Source organism: Carassius auratus, linkage group LG36F, assembly GCF_003368295.1.
Source record: "Carassius auratus strain Wakin linkage group LG36F, ASM336829v1, whole genome shotgun sequence".
Classification (NCBI taxonomy): Eukaryota; Metazoa; Chordata; class Actinopteri; order Cypriniformes; family Cyprinidae; genus Carassius; species Carassius auratus.
In genome coordinates, this window is record NC_039295.1 from 2,089,714 (window position 1) to 2,103,039 (window position 13,326).

General features: G+C 42.9%; 1 protein-coding gene across 1 annotated transcript in view; it reads left to right on the forward strand.

Moving 5' to 3' along the window:
• iars1 (isoleucyl-tRNA synthetase 1) overlaps window positions 1-13,326 on the forward strand; it is a 53,660-nt gene that overhangs the window by 19,196 nt on the left and 21,138 nt on the right. The window contains exons 13-19 of the mRNA XM_026240828.1: window positions 1,736-1,834; window positions 8,887-9,013; window positions 10,353-10,426; window positions 10,573-10,767; window positions 11,560-11,646; window positions 11,720-11,803; window positions 12,717-12,861. Of these exons, the coding sequence (XP_026096613.1) occupies window positions 1,736-1,834; window positions 8,887-9,013; window positions 10,353-10,426; window positions 10,573-10,767; window positions 11,560-11,646; window positions 11,720-11,803; window positions 12,717-12,861 (811 nt within the window). The remainder of the gene's footprint in view (window positions 1-1,735; window positions 1,835-8,886; window positions 9,014-10,352; window positions 10,427-10,572; window positions 10,768-11,559; window positions 11,647-11,719; window positions 11,804-12,716; window positions 12,862-13,326) is intronic.

A 13,326-nucleotide genomic window follows, 5' to 3' on the forward strand; every position in this document is an offset into this window, starting at 1 on the left:
ATAGCGAGGAAAAACTGAAAGTGATTGATGAGGAACATTGAACACTAACAAGATTTCACATAACGCAGATCCACTGTACAACGTGACTGCAATCTTCCTCATTCACCTGTTTCAACAAAAACTGGCCACAGAGAGCTTGACAGCCAACATCTCTGAAGTGGCTGGTAAATGTTCTTGTAGATGACAAGTTGGAAGCTGTATTGAAGACTAATGGTGGTAAAACACCATGATAAAGAAATGTTGTATATTTCCAGGGTGTTCACATAATTTTTTCCAGCCCCTGTCCATCAGGAATTCAGAGAACAGGACTATTGCCAAAGGTCACATTGAGTTTTTCTTTATCAACCAACCCAGAAGGCTTTTTAAAAGTGAGGCGCTCACATCTCTGTGACCTCTGCTGGACGGGGCAGAGTTCAGTCGATACGGTGGCCTGTAGAGAGGGGGTCACGGGGCAGGAACATTAGCATACGGTGCTCAATATCTAGCCTGCTGTTTCATCACTTCACACGAGCGCGAGTGAGCCGGCAGACACCTCCAGCCTCATTAACCCCTCTGACGAACAGAAACTCATGTAGCGCTTACGCCATCAATAAATCACTCTCCTGAGCTCTGGCCATGCCGGCTCTGCTGGGGACCAACATTATGGATATTGAAGGGCTTCGTCAATCAGCAGTGGTTGAGAATGCTAATGCTGAGGCTTACAGAGGTCAGACATGCTCCTCATCTCTAATCATAGACAACAAACCAGCTGAGAGAGCTGGACTGGTTCACTTCTAACTTCAGTGAAAGTAAACCAACAAAAGATGCTTTCATCTGGTTCTCATTGGTTATCTGGTCGGCGTAATACAACCCCGAGTCGGACTCGAGGGAAAAAACAAATAATCAATTAAAAGCTGTTCATTGCATTATTGGATAGTCAAAAATCTTTATTTTATTAAAATTGATTTGTAAAGGTACCATTGTAGAATTGTAACATTAATTGTTTCCATTTCATGCATTGTACCAAATTTAGCCAATGGCTAGTTTTCATCCGCGGTCCCTTTGCAGCTAATCATAAAAACCAAACAACAGACACATACACATTTTATTTGGGTAATCATTTTTAGGTGCTAGTAGAAAGTTGAGATGCATTAATCTTGTACTTTGATTTGGTGTTGATGCTGATAGTGAAGTATGTGAACCGATTGGCTAGCGGTCAGACACGATTAGTCCAAACACACTGTGTGCTAGTCATGGTCATTACTGGACGGCGCCCAAAACATCCACTAATGCAAGAGGAGGTCACAAGCAATTATTGTTTACTAATGATCAAATGGTTTTTTTTCATAGGCATTTAGGTAATGAATCAAATTACAAACTGCCATTAGAAACAAACAAAATTATGCAAATGGCAAAAAAGTACTTAAATACACTGAAAACACTGAAGCATTGCGAGTGAATTAAATCAGCAACACATTGTTTCATATGCATAGTCATTAATTACTTATATTGAATACAATAGTGATTATTTAGCATTTTGGAAGGTATTCAAAGAGCTCAAGCAGTTTATCATACAAGTGCCATCCTGCATTCATAAAACAGTATTTACAGATTAATGATTTTACTTTTAAAATGATTAATCATAGGGGTTTCTTCGGTTGATTGGTAGTCGTGCCGTAATGATGCTGGCACAGGAGAGAGCCCTGGAACATTATAAAAGTTAATCTTGAAATATTGAAAAGTTTTTCTTTGGCAGGTCGGACACACCGCTGATCTATAAAGCAGTGCCCAGCTGGTTTGTGAGGGTGGAGCACATGGTGGAGAAGCTTCTGGACAACAACAGCAAATGCTACTGGTACAGTGTCTCTACACCTGTATGTTTGCGACTCTTGTGTAATGCATGACTGGACAAACACTCTTCAGAGTTCAGCTGGTGATTTCTCAATGGGATCTTTAGTCTCTTGATGATGTGTGATATGGTGCATAGCAAGAGCTTTGTTTCTTAGATGTAGTTTCAAAGTAATTTGAGTTCGTTGTGAATGACTCTTTGTTAAGTTCCTTGTGCAGGATCGGTTTTGAGGTATGTGCTCTGAAGGTTTTGCTCTAATTTTCTTAGGTTTTGAATTTCATGGTCTTTGGTTTCTGTATAATTCCCCCCATTTAGCATTTTCTGAAAACGCTGCTTTTGCACACTCAGGCCCTGATCTGGGTCCCACAGAATGTTTTCCAGGTTTCATCTACAGTTCGTCCTGACAAAAAGCTTTTCAAAGAGTTCGCATCTTTTGCAGAAAGGACCCTCAGATTCACGTCGACTAATTAGCCTGTATCTCATTAACACAAAGTTTAATCTACGTGACACTTGGTACACTCTCGGAACAGGATATTTGGAGGATTCGCACCAAATTTCATCCAGTTCCGCCTATAGAGGGCACTACAACTGAAATATGTTTATAACTCAGGAAGTGTTTGACAAAGGTAGGAAACTCACCAAATGCACATGACAGCTGTGTTCTGCCGCGGTCATTCTATCATCCTAAAACTTCCCACTTGCAATTTAAAAAAAGTACTTTTGCAGAAGTGTTATTTTTAATGCACATAATCTTGAGCCTTCTGCATGACACAATAACTAGATGGGCCATGTTTAAGTGTACGCAGGAATCTTCCGCATGCATATGCAAGGCTGATCTGCTGCGATACAGTCAGAAGACTTTCAATCTACTAATCACCATCATCCATTACCATGGATTTACTACAGTAACATTAACTGTGCCATGGTATTGTGGCAGAAATTTGGGATATTCATGTTAAATTTAATAATTGGAGCAATGGAAAGTATCCTAATTATAGTATTTTTCTGATATAGCTACAGCATGTGTGCATTTATACTAAATGTATTTAGGGTAACTTCTGCCTCCATACAAATACCTAAAAACCATATATATATAATTTTTCTTTTTTTTTCAGTAATATTACAATTAATATTATCAGGCAAACCAGAGCTGTTTCTTGATTTGAAACATTATCACTCATTCACAAGATTAAATAAGAAATCGAAGAAATACATTTTTTGTATCAAGATATTTATTTTGTCTAGGAAAATTAGTGGTCGGATTGACCAGTTTTTAAATACGTCTATGAAAGTAGGGTTAGCTACTGCACTTTGAAGAAAAGAAAAAAATCTGAAAAAGCATTTTTAGTAACAATGAAATCAGACTTCTGTGTGAAATCTTTAAAAATCGCCTTTCCTAATGTGCTAGTTAGCAAGTTTCACGATGAATGCGGCTAAAGTTTACCGTCTCTCAGAGAACAGCTCAGAAGATGGGGTGGTGTCAGTAGAGCTCATTAACATTTAAAGCAGAATGCAATAATACTGGGTGCTTTGAAAAGAGCTGTTTCTGACAAGGCGAAAAACACTACCACTGAGAAACTTTAACCAAACTATGTTACAGACTTTTCATTAAGACCCTAAAGAATCATATCAACTTGTGGAAGATGGGCATCCTATGACTCCTTTAAAAAGATTGGTATCGGAGATCATATCTGCAAATATTGCTTTCTGTTGATTGGCCTGAAAAATCCTGATCGGAGCACCTTCATGAGGAAGGTAGAGATGTTAAGTTTGTGAATTGTTCTTCATCAGTATATAGAATCCATTCAAACACAGTCTCATTACTAGTTAACAGCCCTCTCAAGGGGATTATCTGTGAATAACAATTTAAATTGCAGTCCATGAGCCACTTTCATGATTCTTTTATGGTGATTATGTCCTTTTTGAAACTTGAAATCCTCAGTCTTCGTTCAGTGTAATTGCGTTAAAAAGAGTGACCGAGCAGTTTTCCGAAGTCAAATGGGTTTGACACAGCATGAAGATAACAGAAGAGTAAATGACACGATTAACATTTTTTGTGAATTATTCCTTTAACCCATTATTTCACCAAGTATGTTTTATTTTATTAAATCAGTCCCAAGAGGCCGTATAGCCTAAAGTTTATCACACCTGTCCTGATTTGACCTCACGTTCGCAATCTAAAGCACATTTCTTCTGTTGGCTTATTATAGAGCTATGGATGATGTCCTGCGCATTCAGCCCATCACAGTGCCCTTAAATTCTACATTTAGTTCAGAGATGAGAGAGCAAAAGAGAAGAGAAAAATCATTAAATTGATAGAGTGGGTGCTGAGATGGAACTTAAATAGAAATGCCTCTTCCCGATGAGAATTGATGAAGTCGTGGTGTTCTGATGAAAGCTCGCTGCAGAAGCAGAGACTCTCTCTATGCTGTGTCTTGAGGAGTGCAGCAGGACGACGCCCAGGAGGACGTTTAACCTTCCTTTAGTGAGGGATGGATTATTTTAAATTGTTAGTTTTGCTTTTTATGTCCAAGGAGAAAGAGGAGAACAGGGAATATAGACCTGAATAATAATTTGAAAAATCTCTCCAGCTAGTGTGCCGTGAAATCGATTAGTTTTGGTGCGACTGAAGATCAGTAGCAATATTTAGATGATTTTTCAAATACAAATTATCCTTGCTGTGCATAAATGTATTTTAATTAAACATAACTATTATAGTGTAGTCTTACTTGTGAAATGATTTGTGATCCAGAGGCAACCTACCAAACCGGAGAAACAAAAGTTATTTTATTTTATTTTTTGTGCTGGGAAATATAACAGGATTTATTTATCAGACAAAAGCAAAGCAAATTTCTGTGTAAATTATGCTAAACATACAATGCAAAAAATGACATTTTGTGGAATATTTGCTAGAAGGGTTTCATAAACAATGAACACAGAGATTCGTTTTGCTTATGTTGACTGAATTAAAGCCCCAGAGCTTTAATTTCGGTCCAATATAAATATAACCTTTAATAAAGTCAAACACAACATTCTTATTAACTAACCTGTAAGCTTGTTAGGTTTTTCAGGGATGGTTTTATATTCCTCTAAATCCTATATGACAATTTCTTTTATGACATTTATTTGCTGTAGGTAATCGATCTTCAAATCCATCCATCCATCCATCCATCCATCATCTTCCGCTTATCCGGGGCCGGGTCGCGGGGGCAACAGTCTAAGCAGAGACGCCCAGACTTCCCTCTCCCTAGCCACTTCCTCCAGCTCTTCCGGGGGGACCCCGAGGCGTTCCCAGGCCAGCCGGGAGACATAGTCCCTCCAGCGTGTCCTAGGTCTTCCCCGGGGCCTCCTCCCGGTGAGACGTGCCTGGAACACCTCCCTGGGAAGGCGTCCAGGAGGCATCCGAAATAGATGCCCGAGCCACCTCAGCTGGCTCCTCTCGATGTGGAGGAGCAACGGCTCTACTCTGAGCTCCTCCCGAGTGACCGAGCTTCTCACCCTATCTCTAAGGGAGCGCCCAGCCACCCGACGGAGAAAGCTCATTTCGGCCGCCTGTATCCGGGATCTTGTCCTTTCGGTCATGACCCACAGCTCATGACCATAGGTGAGAGTAGGAACGTAGATTGACCGGTAAATCGAGAGCTTTGCCTTACAGCTCAGCTCCTTCTTCACCACGACAGACCGGTACAGCGACCGCATTACTGCAGAACCTGCACCGATCCGTCTGTCAATCTCACGTTCCATCCTTCCCTCACTCGTGAACAAGACTCCAAGATACCTGAACTCCTCCACTTGAGGCAGGAACTCTCCACCAACCTGAAGTGGGCAATCCACCCTTTTCCGACTGAGAACCATGGCCTCGGACTTGGAGGTGCTGATTCTCATCCCAGCCGATTCACACTCGGCTGCAAACCGTCCCAATGCACACTGAAGGTCCTGGTCTGAGGATGCCAACACGACAACATCATCCGCAAAAAGCAGCGACAAAATCGTATGGTCCCCAAACCGGACACTCTCCGGCCCTTGGCTGCGCCTAGAAATTCTGTCCATAAAAATTATGAACAGAACCGGTGACAAAGGGCAGCCCTGCCGGAGTCCAACATGCACCGGGAACAGGTCTGACTTACTGCCGGCAATGCGAACCAAGCTCTTGCTCCGGTCGTACAGGGACCGAACAGCCCTAAGTAGGGAGCCGCCGACCCCATACTCCCGGAGCACCCTCCACAGGATGTCGCGAGGAACATGGTCGAATGCCTTCTCCAAGTCCACAAAACACATGTGGACTGGTTGGGCAAACTCCCATGAACCCTCCAGCACCCTGGAAAGGGTATAGAGCTGGTCCCCCTGACCTGAATCCGAGCGGTGTTCTGTTATTGGATTTCTGTGCTAACCACGGTTTGTCCATAACGAACACCATGTTCAAGCATAAGGGTGTCCACCAGTGCACGTGGCACCAGGACACCCTTGGCCGGAGGTCGATGATCGACTTTGTGGTCGTGTCATCAGACCTTCGGTCATATGTCTTGGACACTCGGGTGAAGAGAGGGGCGGAGCTGTCAACTGATCACCACCTGGTGGTGAGTTGGATCCGATGGCGGGGGAGGAAGCTGGACAGACTCGGCAGACCCAAACGTACTGTGAGGGTCTGTTGGGAACGTTTGGCCGAGCCCCCTGTCAGAGAGATCTTCAACTCCCACCTCCGGCAGAGCTTCGACCGGATCCCGAGGGAGTCTGGAGATATTGAGTCCGAGTGGACCATGTTCTCCACCTCCATTGTCGCTGCGGCTGCTCGGAGCTGTGGCCGTAAGGTCTCCGGTGCCTGTCGAGGCGGCAATCCCCGAACCCGGTGGTGGACACCGGAAGTAAGGGATGCTGTCAAGCTGAAGAAGGAGTCCTATCGGGCCTGGATGGCTTGTGGGACTCCGGAGGCAGCTGACGGGTACCGGCAGGCCAAGCGGACTGCAGCCCGGGTAGTCGTGGAGGCAAAAACTCGGGCCTGGGAGGAGTTCGGTGAGGCCATGGAGAAGGACTATCGGTTGGCCTCGAAGAGATTCTGGCAAACTGTTCGACGCCTCAGGAGGGGGAAGCAGTGCCCTACCAACACTGTTTACAGTAGAGATGGGCACCTGTTGACCTCAACTGGGGATATCGTCGGGCGGTGGAAGGAATACTTCGAGGATCTTCTCAATCCCACCGACTTGTGTTCCGTTGAGGAAGCAGTGGCTGGGGACTCGGAGGGGCACTCGTCCATCACCCGGGCTGAAGTCATCGAGGTAGTTAAAAAGCTCCTCGGTGGCAAGGCACCGGGGGTGGACGAGATCCGCCCCGAGTACCTCAAGTCTCTGGATGTTGTGGGGCTGTCTTGGCTGGCACGCCTCTGCAACATCGCATGGCGGTTGGGGACCTCTGGACTGGCAGACCGGGGTGGTGGTCCCTCTTTTCAAGAAGGGGGACCGGAGAGTGTGTTCCAACTATAGGGGGATCACACTTCTCAGCCTCCCTGGAAAAGTCTATGCCAGGGTACTGGAGAGGAGAATTCGGCCGATAGTGGAACCTCGGATCCAGGAGGAACAGTGTGGTTTTCGTCCCGGTCGTGGAACACTGGATCTTCAAATCAAATTTGTAATTTCTTGTGGAGTCCCACAGGGTTCGATTATAGGGCCTTTGTTGTTCTTTGTAGATCAGAGCTATTTGTTTGATGCAGAGCTTGTATTAAAGGCATAACAAAACTAAATTGAACACTGAACTTGTCAGACTGTCATTTAAAGTAGGAGCTGTTAGAATACTTCCAGATAATAACACCCTTCATAAGAAAATTCAGCTAGACCAGGGGTGGTGAACGTCTGTCCTGGAGAGCCACACATTTTTTATTTATACAGTACGTTTATTTTTGTAGAAATGTGTTGCATGTAAACTGAAATTTTATCATTGCTTATTCGTTTTTACACATTATGTTGTCTTCCCCTTGCACCAACACTGCCCACACTTATATATCTTCCGATTCCTCTTCCACAACAAACAAGAGTGAATGTGAAACAGTTTACAGTAACACAAATGTATTTATACAGAACTGCTACAGCTGCTGCGGTTTAAGGTTGTGACATTCGTCCTCATTGAAATTGGTAGGGTTTATGGTGGGTAAATATTGTTTTGCCAATGTTCTCGGTCGATATGAGCCTGATGCAGATATATCGGTATCAGTGAATATGCCACCAATATGTGCAGTTAGTGGGACGCAGTGCTATAAAGTACATAAACAATGTCCCATCTTTTACTCTCACAATGAGCTTATCTTACTCGTTTACTACATTACTGGGCCATATGATTTCCATGAAGCAGAAAACACGGACAGAAGCACGTAATCTATTCATAAAAACAGAATTTACTGTAAAGCGGATTTTCATGGAATGTCATCTTTTTGATGAATAAATAAAAAAGCAGGTCACTACACTTAAATCAAATCGTAATATAGATTATCGTCTGTGAAATATTAAACTGCAAAGAGACTATTTAAATAACGAATCCCCATGTTCTGTGTGTTCATTTGTTTAAAAGAAAATACACAACACAGAATTTGTGAGGAAAAATAAATAATTATAATTATTCATTTTAGATGTTTATTGGAAAAGCTGTGCCTCCTGCATTAACCCGCCCCTGTTGGATTGGCAGTAGCAAACATGGCAACCATTCCATGTGTGATATTTATGGAATTTAATGCTTGTCTGATAGATTTTGATAATTGAATGGATCATTTTGCCTTTGATGACTCACGCAATGAAAGAGCTCTAGAAGTTGTGAAGAGTTTGACAGTTTCACTCATCAGTTTTGATCAACAAGCCATGTGCATTTAGTTATTGTGCAAATTTTAGTTACTTTTGCACACATGTACCAAAAAACATTCAGTTTGCTTAAATCAATAAGAAATTCAAATCTTGTTTTGAGAAAAGTTTGAACGTTTAAGTAGTACTCAAGCTTAATAAGAATAAGAGCTCTTTTGGGATGTTTCTGCATCAGTCTACATGATGTTAAGAGTGGTGTTTCTCTGTCTTTGTACCCAGGGTTCCTGAGTTTGTGAGGGAGAAGCGCTTTGGCAACTGGCTGAGGGACGCTCGAGACTGGGCGATCTCTCGAAACCGCTACTGGGGGACGCCCATCCCACTGTGGGTCAGCGACGACTATGAAGAGGTCAGTCACGGACCGCCAGCATTTTGCCGCTTTTTTTATTATTTTAATCTCAATAATGTATTTGTTTTAGAATGACTTAAAAGTTGAAACCATTTTAGCCATTGTGGATTCAAGCTATTTCATGCAAAAATAAAAATAATCAGAGTAAAAGTCATCATAAAAAATGAAAGGCATGTTTATACACTGCTTTTAAATTCTCGTAAGGAAGAATGATTTATTATTTGTTTATTGATTGGTTCAAAAAGTACATAGTAAGAATAGTTTTAACCTGCCGATATTTTATTATAACATATTTAACACTATTTTTATCAAACACAATTAAAATAATAATAATATTTAACTTAATTTGAGATGAAGGCTAAATCATTGTGAATGGCTCTCCCAGTGCTAACTGTCTTTAGCTGTGTTTTGTCTAACTTTGAATGCCTTCTTCATTTGAGTCTTCTTAGAAGGATAACTGTCTTAAACATTGGTAATGGTCTTTAAGTGCTCTTATTAGCGTGCTTTTCTTAAAAGCTCAACTTGTGGGAAGTCAGAATTAGGTTGTTGGCTGAAGTGAGCTGCTGGAAAGAAGGACAGCGACCTGCTTCCTGAAAATAGCATAATGAGTTGTTTCCAGGAGCGAGTCTCTGGAGTGCCACCGTCTCCCCGAGCGGAGCGGAGCGGGGCCAGAAGCACAGCGCTCTTGCTCTCTGCTGAGGCGGCCCTATCTGGGCCACATTACCTGAGACCAGCCGAAAATGGGGACAGCAGCCCAACCTCTCCGCTCACTTTTAGTAACACACTTTATGGTAAACTTCACTGCCCACCTGGAGGAAATCAAGGCTGTCCTGCTTTTTGGACGGTGTTAAGTTTGCACTAAAATGTGCCTATTTCCTACTGAATGCATATTTTTCCCAACAGTCTGATGGATCTTGGACAGTTCATATCTGTGTTGTCCAGTGGTGTCCAAAATGGTTAGAGCACTAGTATTTTAACCAGCTGGTTAATGGTTTCTCGAAGCGTCTCGGAGACACAGTTCTTCTGGATTGAGTCTGTCTCAGTGTGTTCGGTTTCTTCATGTGACTCCAGACCTACTGATGATGATCAGATCACATCTCTGTGTGCAGCACAAACATCTCAAATTAACGGCCAAATGAATGTTTGCAAACATAAACCGTTATTTCCTACTGACACACAACATCAAAAGATAGACATATCTGACTTGAAACCATTTTTAAGCTGCATGCTGAAAATACTAGTGCTTGAATCATTTGGGTGTAGATCGGTCGTGGTGATTTCACGAGCAGATGAATGTTCAGGAGATGGTGTTGAGTGTTGGTTCTTGGGTGGTGTTTAGGTGGTGTGTGTGGGCTCCACGGCCGAGCTGGAGGAGCTGACAGGAATTAAAGTATCTGATCTTCACAGAGAGAGGTGAGCCACAGAGACACCTGACCGCCTCGTCATCACAGCCTCCGAGCAGCAGAAGCCTCACTCAGGTGTGTGTGTGTGTGTGTGTGTGCGTGTGTGTGTGTGTCTCTCTCTGTGTGTGTGTGTGTGTGTGTGTGTGTGTGTGGCAGTATCGACGGCCTGACCATCCCGTCCCGCTGTGGGAAGGGGCAGCTCAAGAGGGTCTCGGAGGTCTTCGACTGCTGGTTCGAGAGCGGCAGTATGCCCTACGCCCAGGTGCACTACCCGTTTGAGAACAGGCGTGAGTTTGAGGACGCCTTCCCGGCTGATTTCATCGCCGAGGGCATCGACCAGACCAGAGGATGGTGAGAACCCCCTCCACTGTTCATTCCTGGAGCGGAAAATGAGTAGATCTCTCAGAAAGTGCCAAGATTATAGACGGCAGGTGTATGTGTATATATATGATGTTAGACAGTAAAGAACAAATGATGCAATGAAGTGTTTTCCCACAGAATCCTCACTACTGTACGGAAATAGTGCTACATTGTAAAGTAAAAGTTTTCTAGGATAACTTTACTTTTTTCCCTTTTGCATTAATGGAAACCGGGAGGGAGGGGTACATTTCTTTAGGCAAATCGTACTAATTTTGTGAGGTTAAATTTGACCCAGACACTTCGTATTGCGATTCACACTTCTTTTTTTCTTCTTTTGAATAATGCATGTATTTACAGAGCTGTGAGACATGTGACTGCAGCTTATTCCACACGCTTCATTTATAATTCCCACACATTTCCCATCGATCCACCGAGCATCAGAATCCCAGTTTTAGATCACTTATGAATTGTTTATCGGAAAAAGCATGCAAGACAGCCTTATGCTCCAACATCTGCGGTTTACAAAAAGAAAACAGCATTTTACATCCTGAACACTGTATTGAAAGAGAATAAACATATTTAGACAGGAAACTTAGACAGTTTAAGGTTTAAGATTGATCTGATGCAGCATTGCATTTACAGAATGAATCAGAGTTATTTGTTCTGTGGTGGGTTGAGGACCTGTTAATCTAAATCTGAGAGCAGTCGCTCGTCTTTCATCTTTATAGTGAGTGTACCTGAGCTGTTTGTGCAGCACGTGTGTCATGTGTCGCTCCGCTGCAGGTTTTACACGCTGCTGGTGCTCTCGACCGCTCTGTTTGGGAAACCGCCGTTCAAGAACGTGATTGTCAACGGCCTGGTCCTGGCAAGGTAACGCGCACACTTCGTCCCACACTGACTCTCTGACCTGGAATCTCTGCTAACGTGTGTGTTGTGTGTTCAGCGATGGACAGAAAATGAGCAAGCGTAAGAAGAATTACCCCGACCCCAGCCTGATTGTGCAGAGCTACGGCGCAGACGCGCTCCGGTGAGCAAACCACAACATACACTAACACAAAACATGCTCCTTCTGCACTCGGTCTACACATATGAATCTGTGAGCCATGTGCAATCCCTCTCAACATGGGCATATGGGTAATAATAAGATATTTATGTCCGTCCATATGGGGCTGTGCACACTAAACGCTCTCACATATGCTATGACCATGACTTTACACCCCTTTATCATACACACATTCCTGGACATCCATCTCCTGACCTGATTCACATCATCATGACACAGTAGATTGAACGCACAATCAGTGTGTGTAGTTCAGGATGATGAACAAAATTAGATTTTGAAAAGTTACTTTATTATTGTTTGGACGAAATGCTGAACATTCCTTTTGTGAAATTGAAATATGTCAAATAAAACTCAATTGAAATTTTAAAACAAACCCCACACCAAATAAAATAAATCTCTTCATATTAAACAAACTAAGGTTTTGTCTTTGCCTTTTCAGAGGCAACCACTTCATTTTAGTCATAATCCAAACCGAGATGCTGCAGTTTTTAATCTAAATTAGACTAATTTCAAAATCTGAAGCAAAATCAGAATGGTCTGACTTTAGTTTTGTGAAGCTACACAACATAAAACACAAACCGTAACCGTAAATGTGCTGAATGAGATGCAGGTTCCCTCTCTGCCAGCAGGTGGCGCTTATAGAACAGCAGAGATGCAGTATTTCAATGCTTTTCGCTGTAAACAAAGCAGCCCTGCCTTATGAACACTACAAAATACATTATACAGAGTCAAAATGAAAAGAAATCTCCTGCCCCCAGCTGTATCGCGATTAACCGGTTTGAATCGTCACATATTTGCATTGATTTTCAGCCGGCTCGCAGGGCATCGTTGCACCCCTTCTCTTTCAGCTCTGATTTCATCGCTTCTGTCCTTCCAGACTGTATCTGATTAACTCCCCCGTGGTCCGTGCCGAGAACCTGCGCTTCAAAGAAGAAGGGGTCCGAGACGTGCTCAAAGACGTCTTCCTGCCCTGGTACAACGCCTACCGCTTCCTGGTGCAGAACGTGCAGAGACTGCAGAAGGTGCGATCCGACCGGTCTCCTGAAACGCCTCAGAGCCTCTTTCATCCACCGAAGCCACACAACTGCAAGACTTTGCTCAGTCAGCGCACAACTTTTAGTTTAGTTTTTGTGGCCTCAGCAGCAAACCTCTTGAAATCTGAATTTTAATAATTAAAACCTCATCCATATGCAGTTTTATTTTATTTTTTTTAAAGACATTTATAATGTTACAAACGACTTCAAAAGATTTTTCAGCAATTCCTGAAAGATAAAATGCACTGATTCCACACAAAAAATAACTTTTTTCAACACTGATCAAAAATCAGAAATGTTTCTTGAGCAGGAAATATATACATATTTGAATCGAATGCAAGCTCAAATGAGGTTTGACAACTAGAAATGAGAAGATCTTGAGTGAATAAGAACTGGGTCACCATTATAAACTGGCCATGATCTTCCTCCCAAACTTCCCCTTGAGAGTCAGTA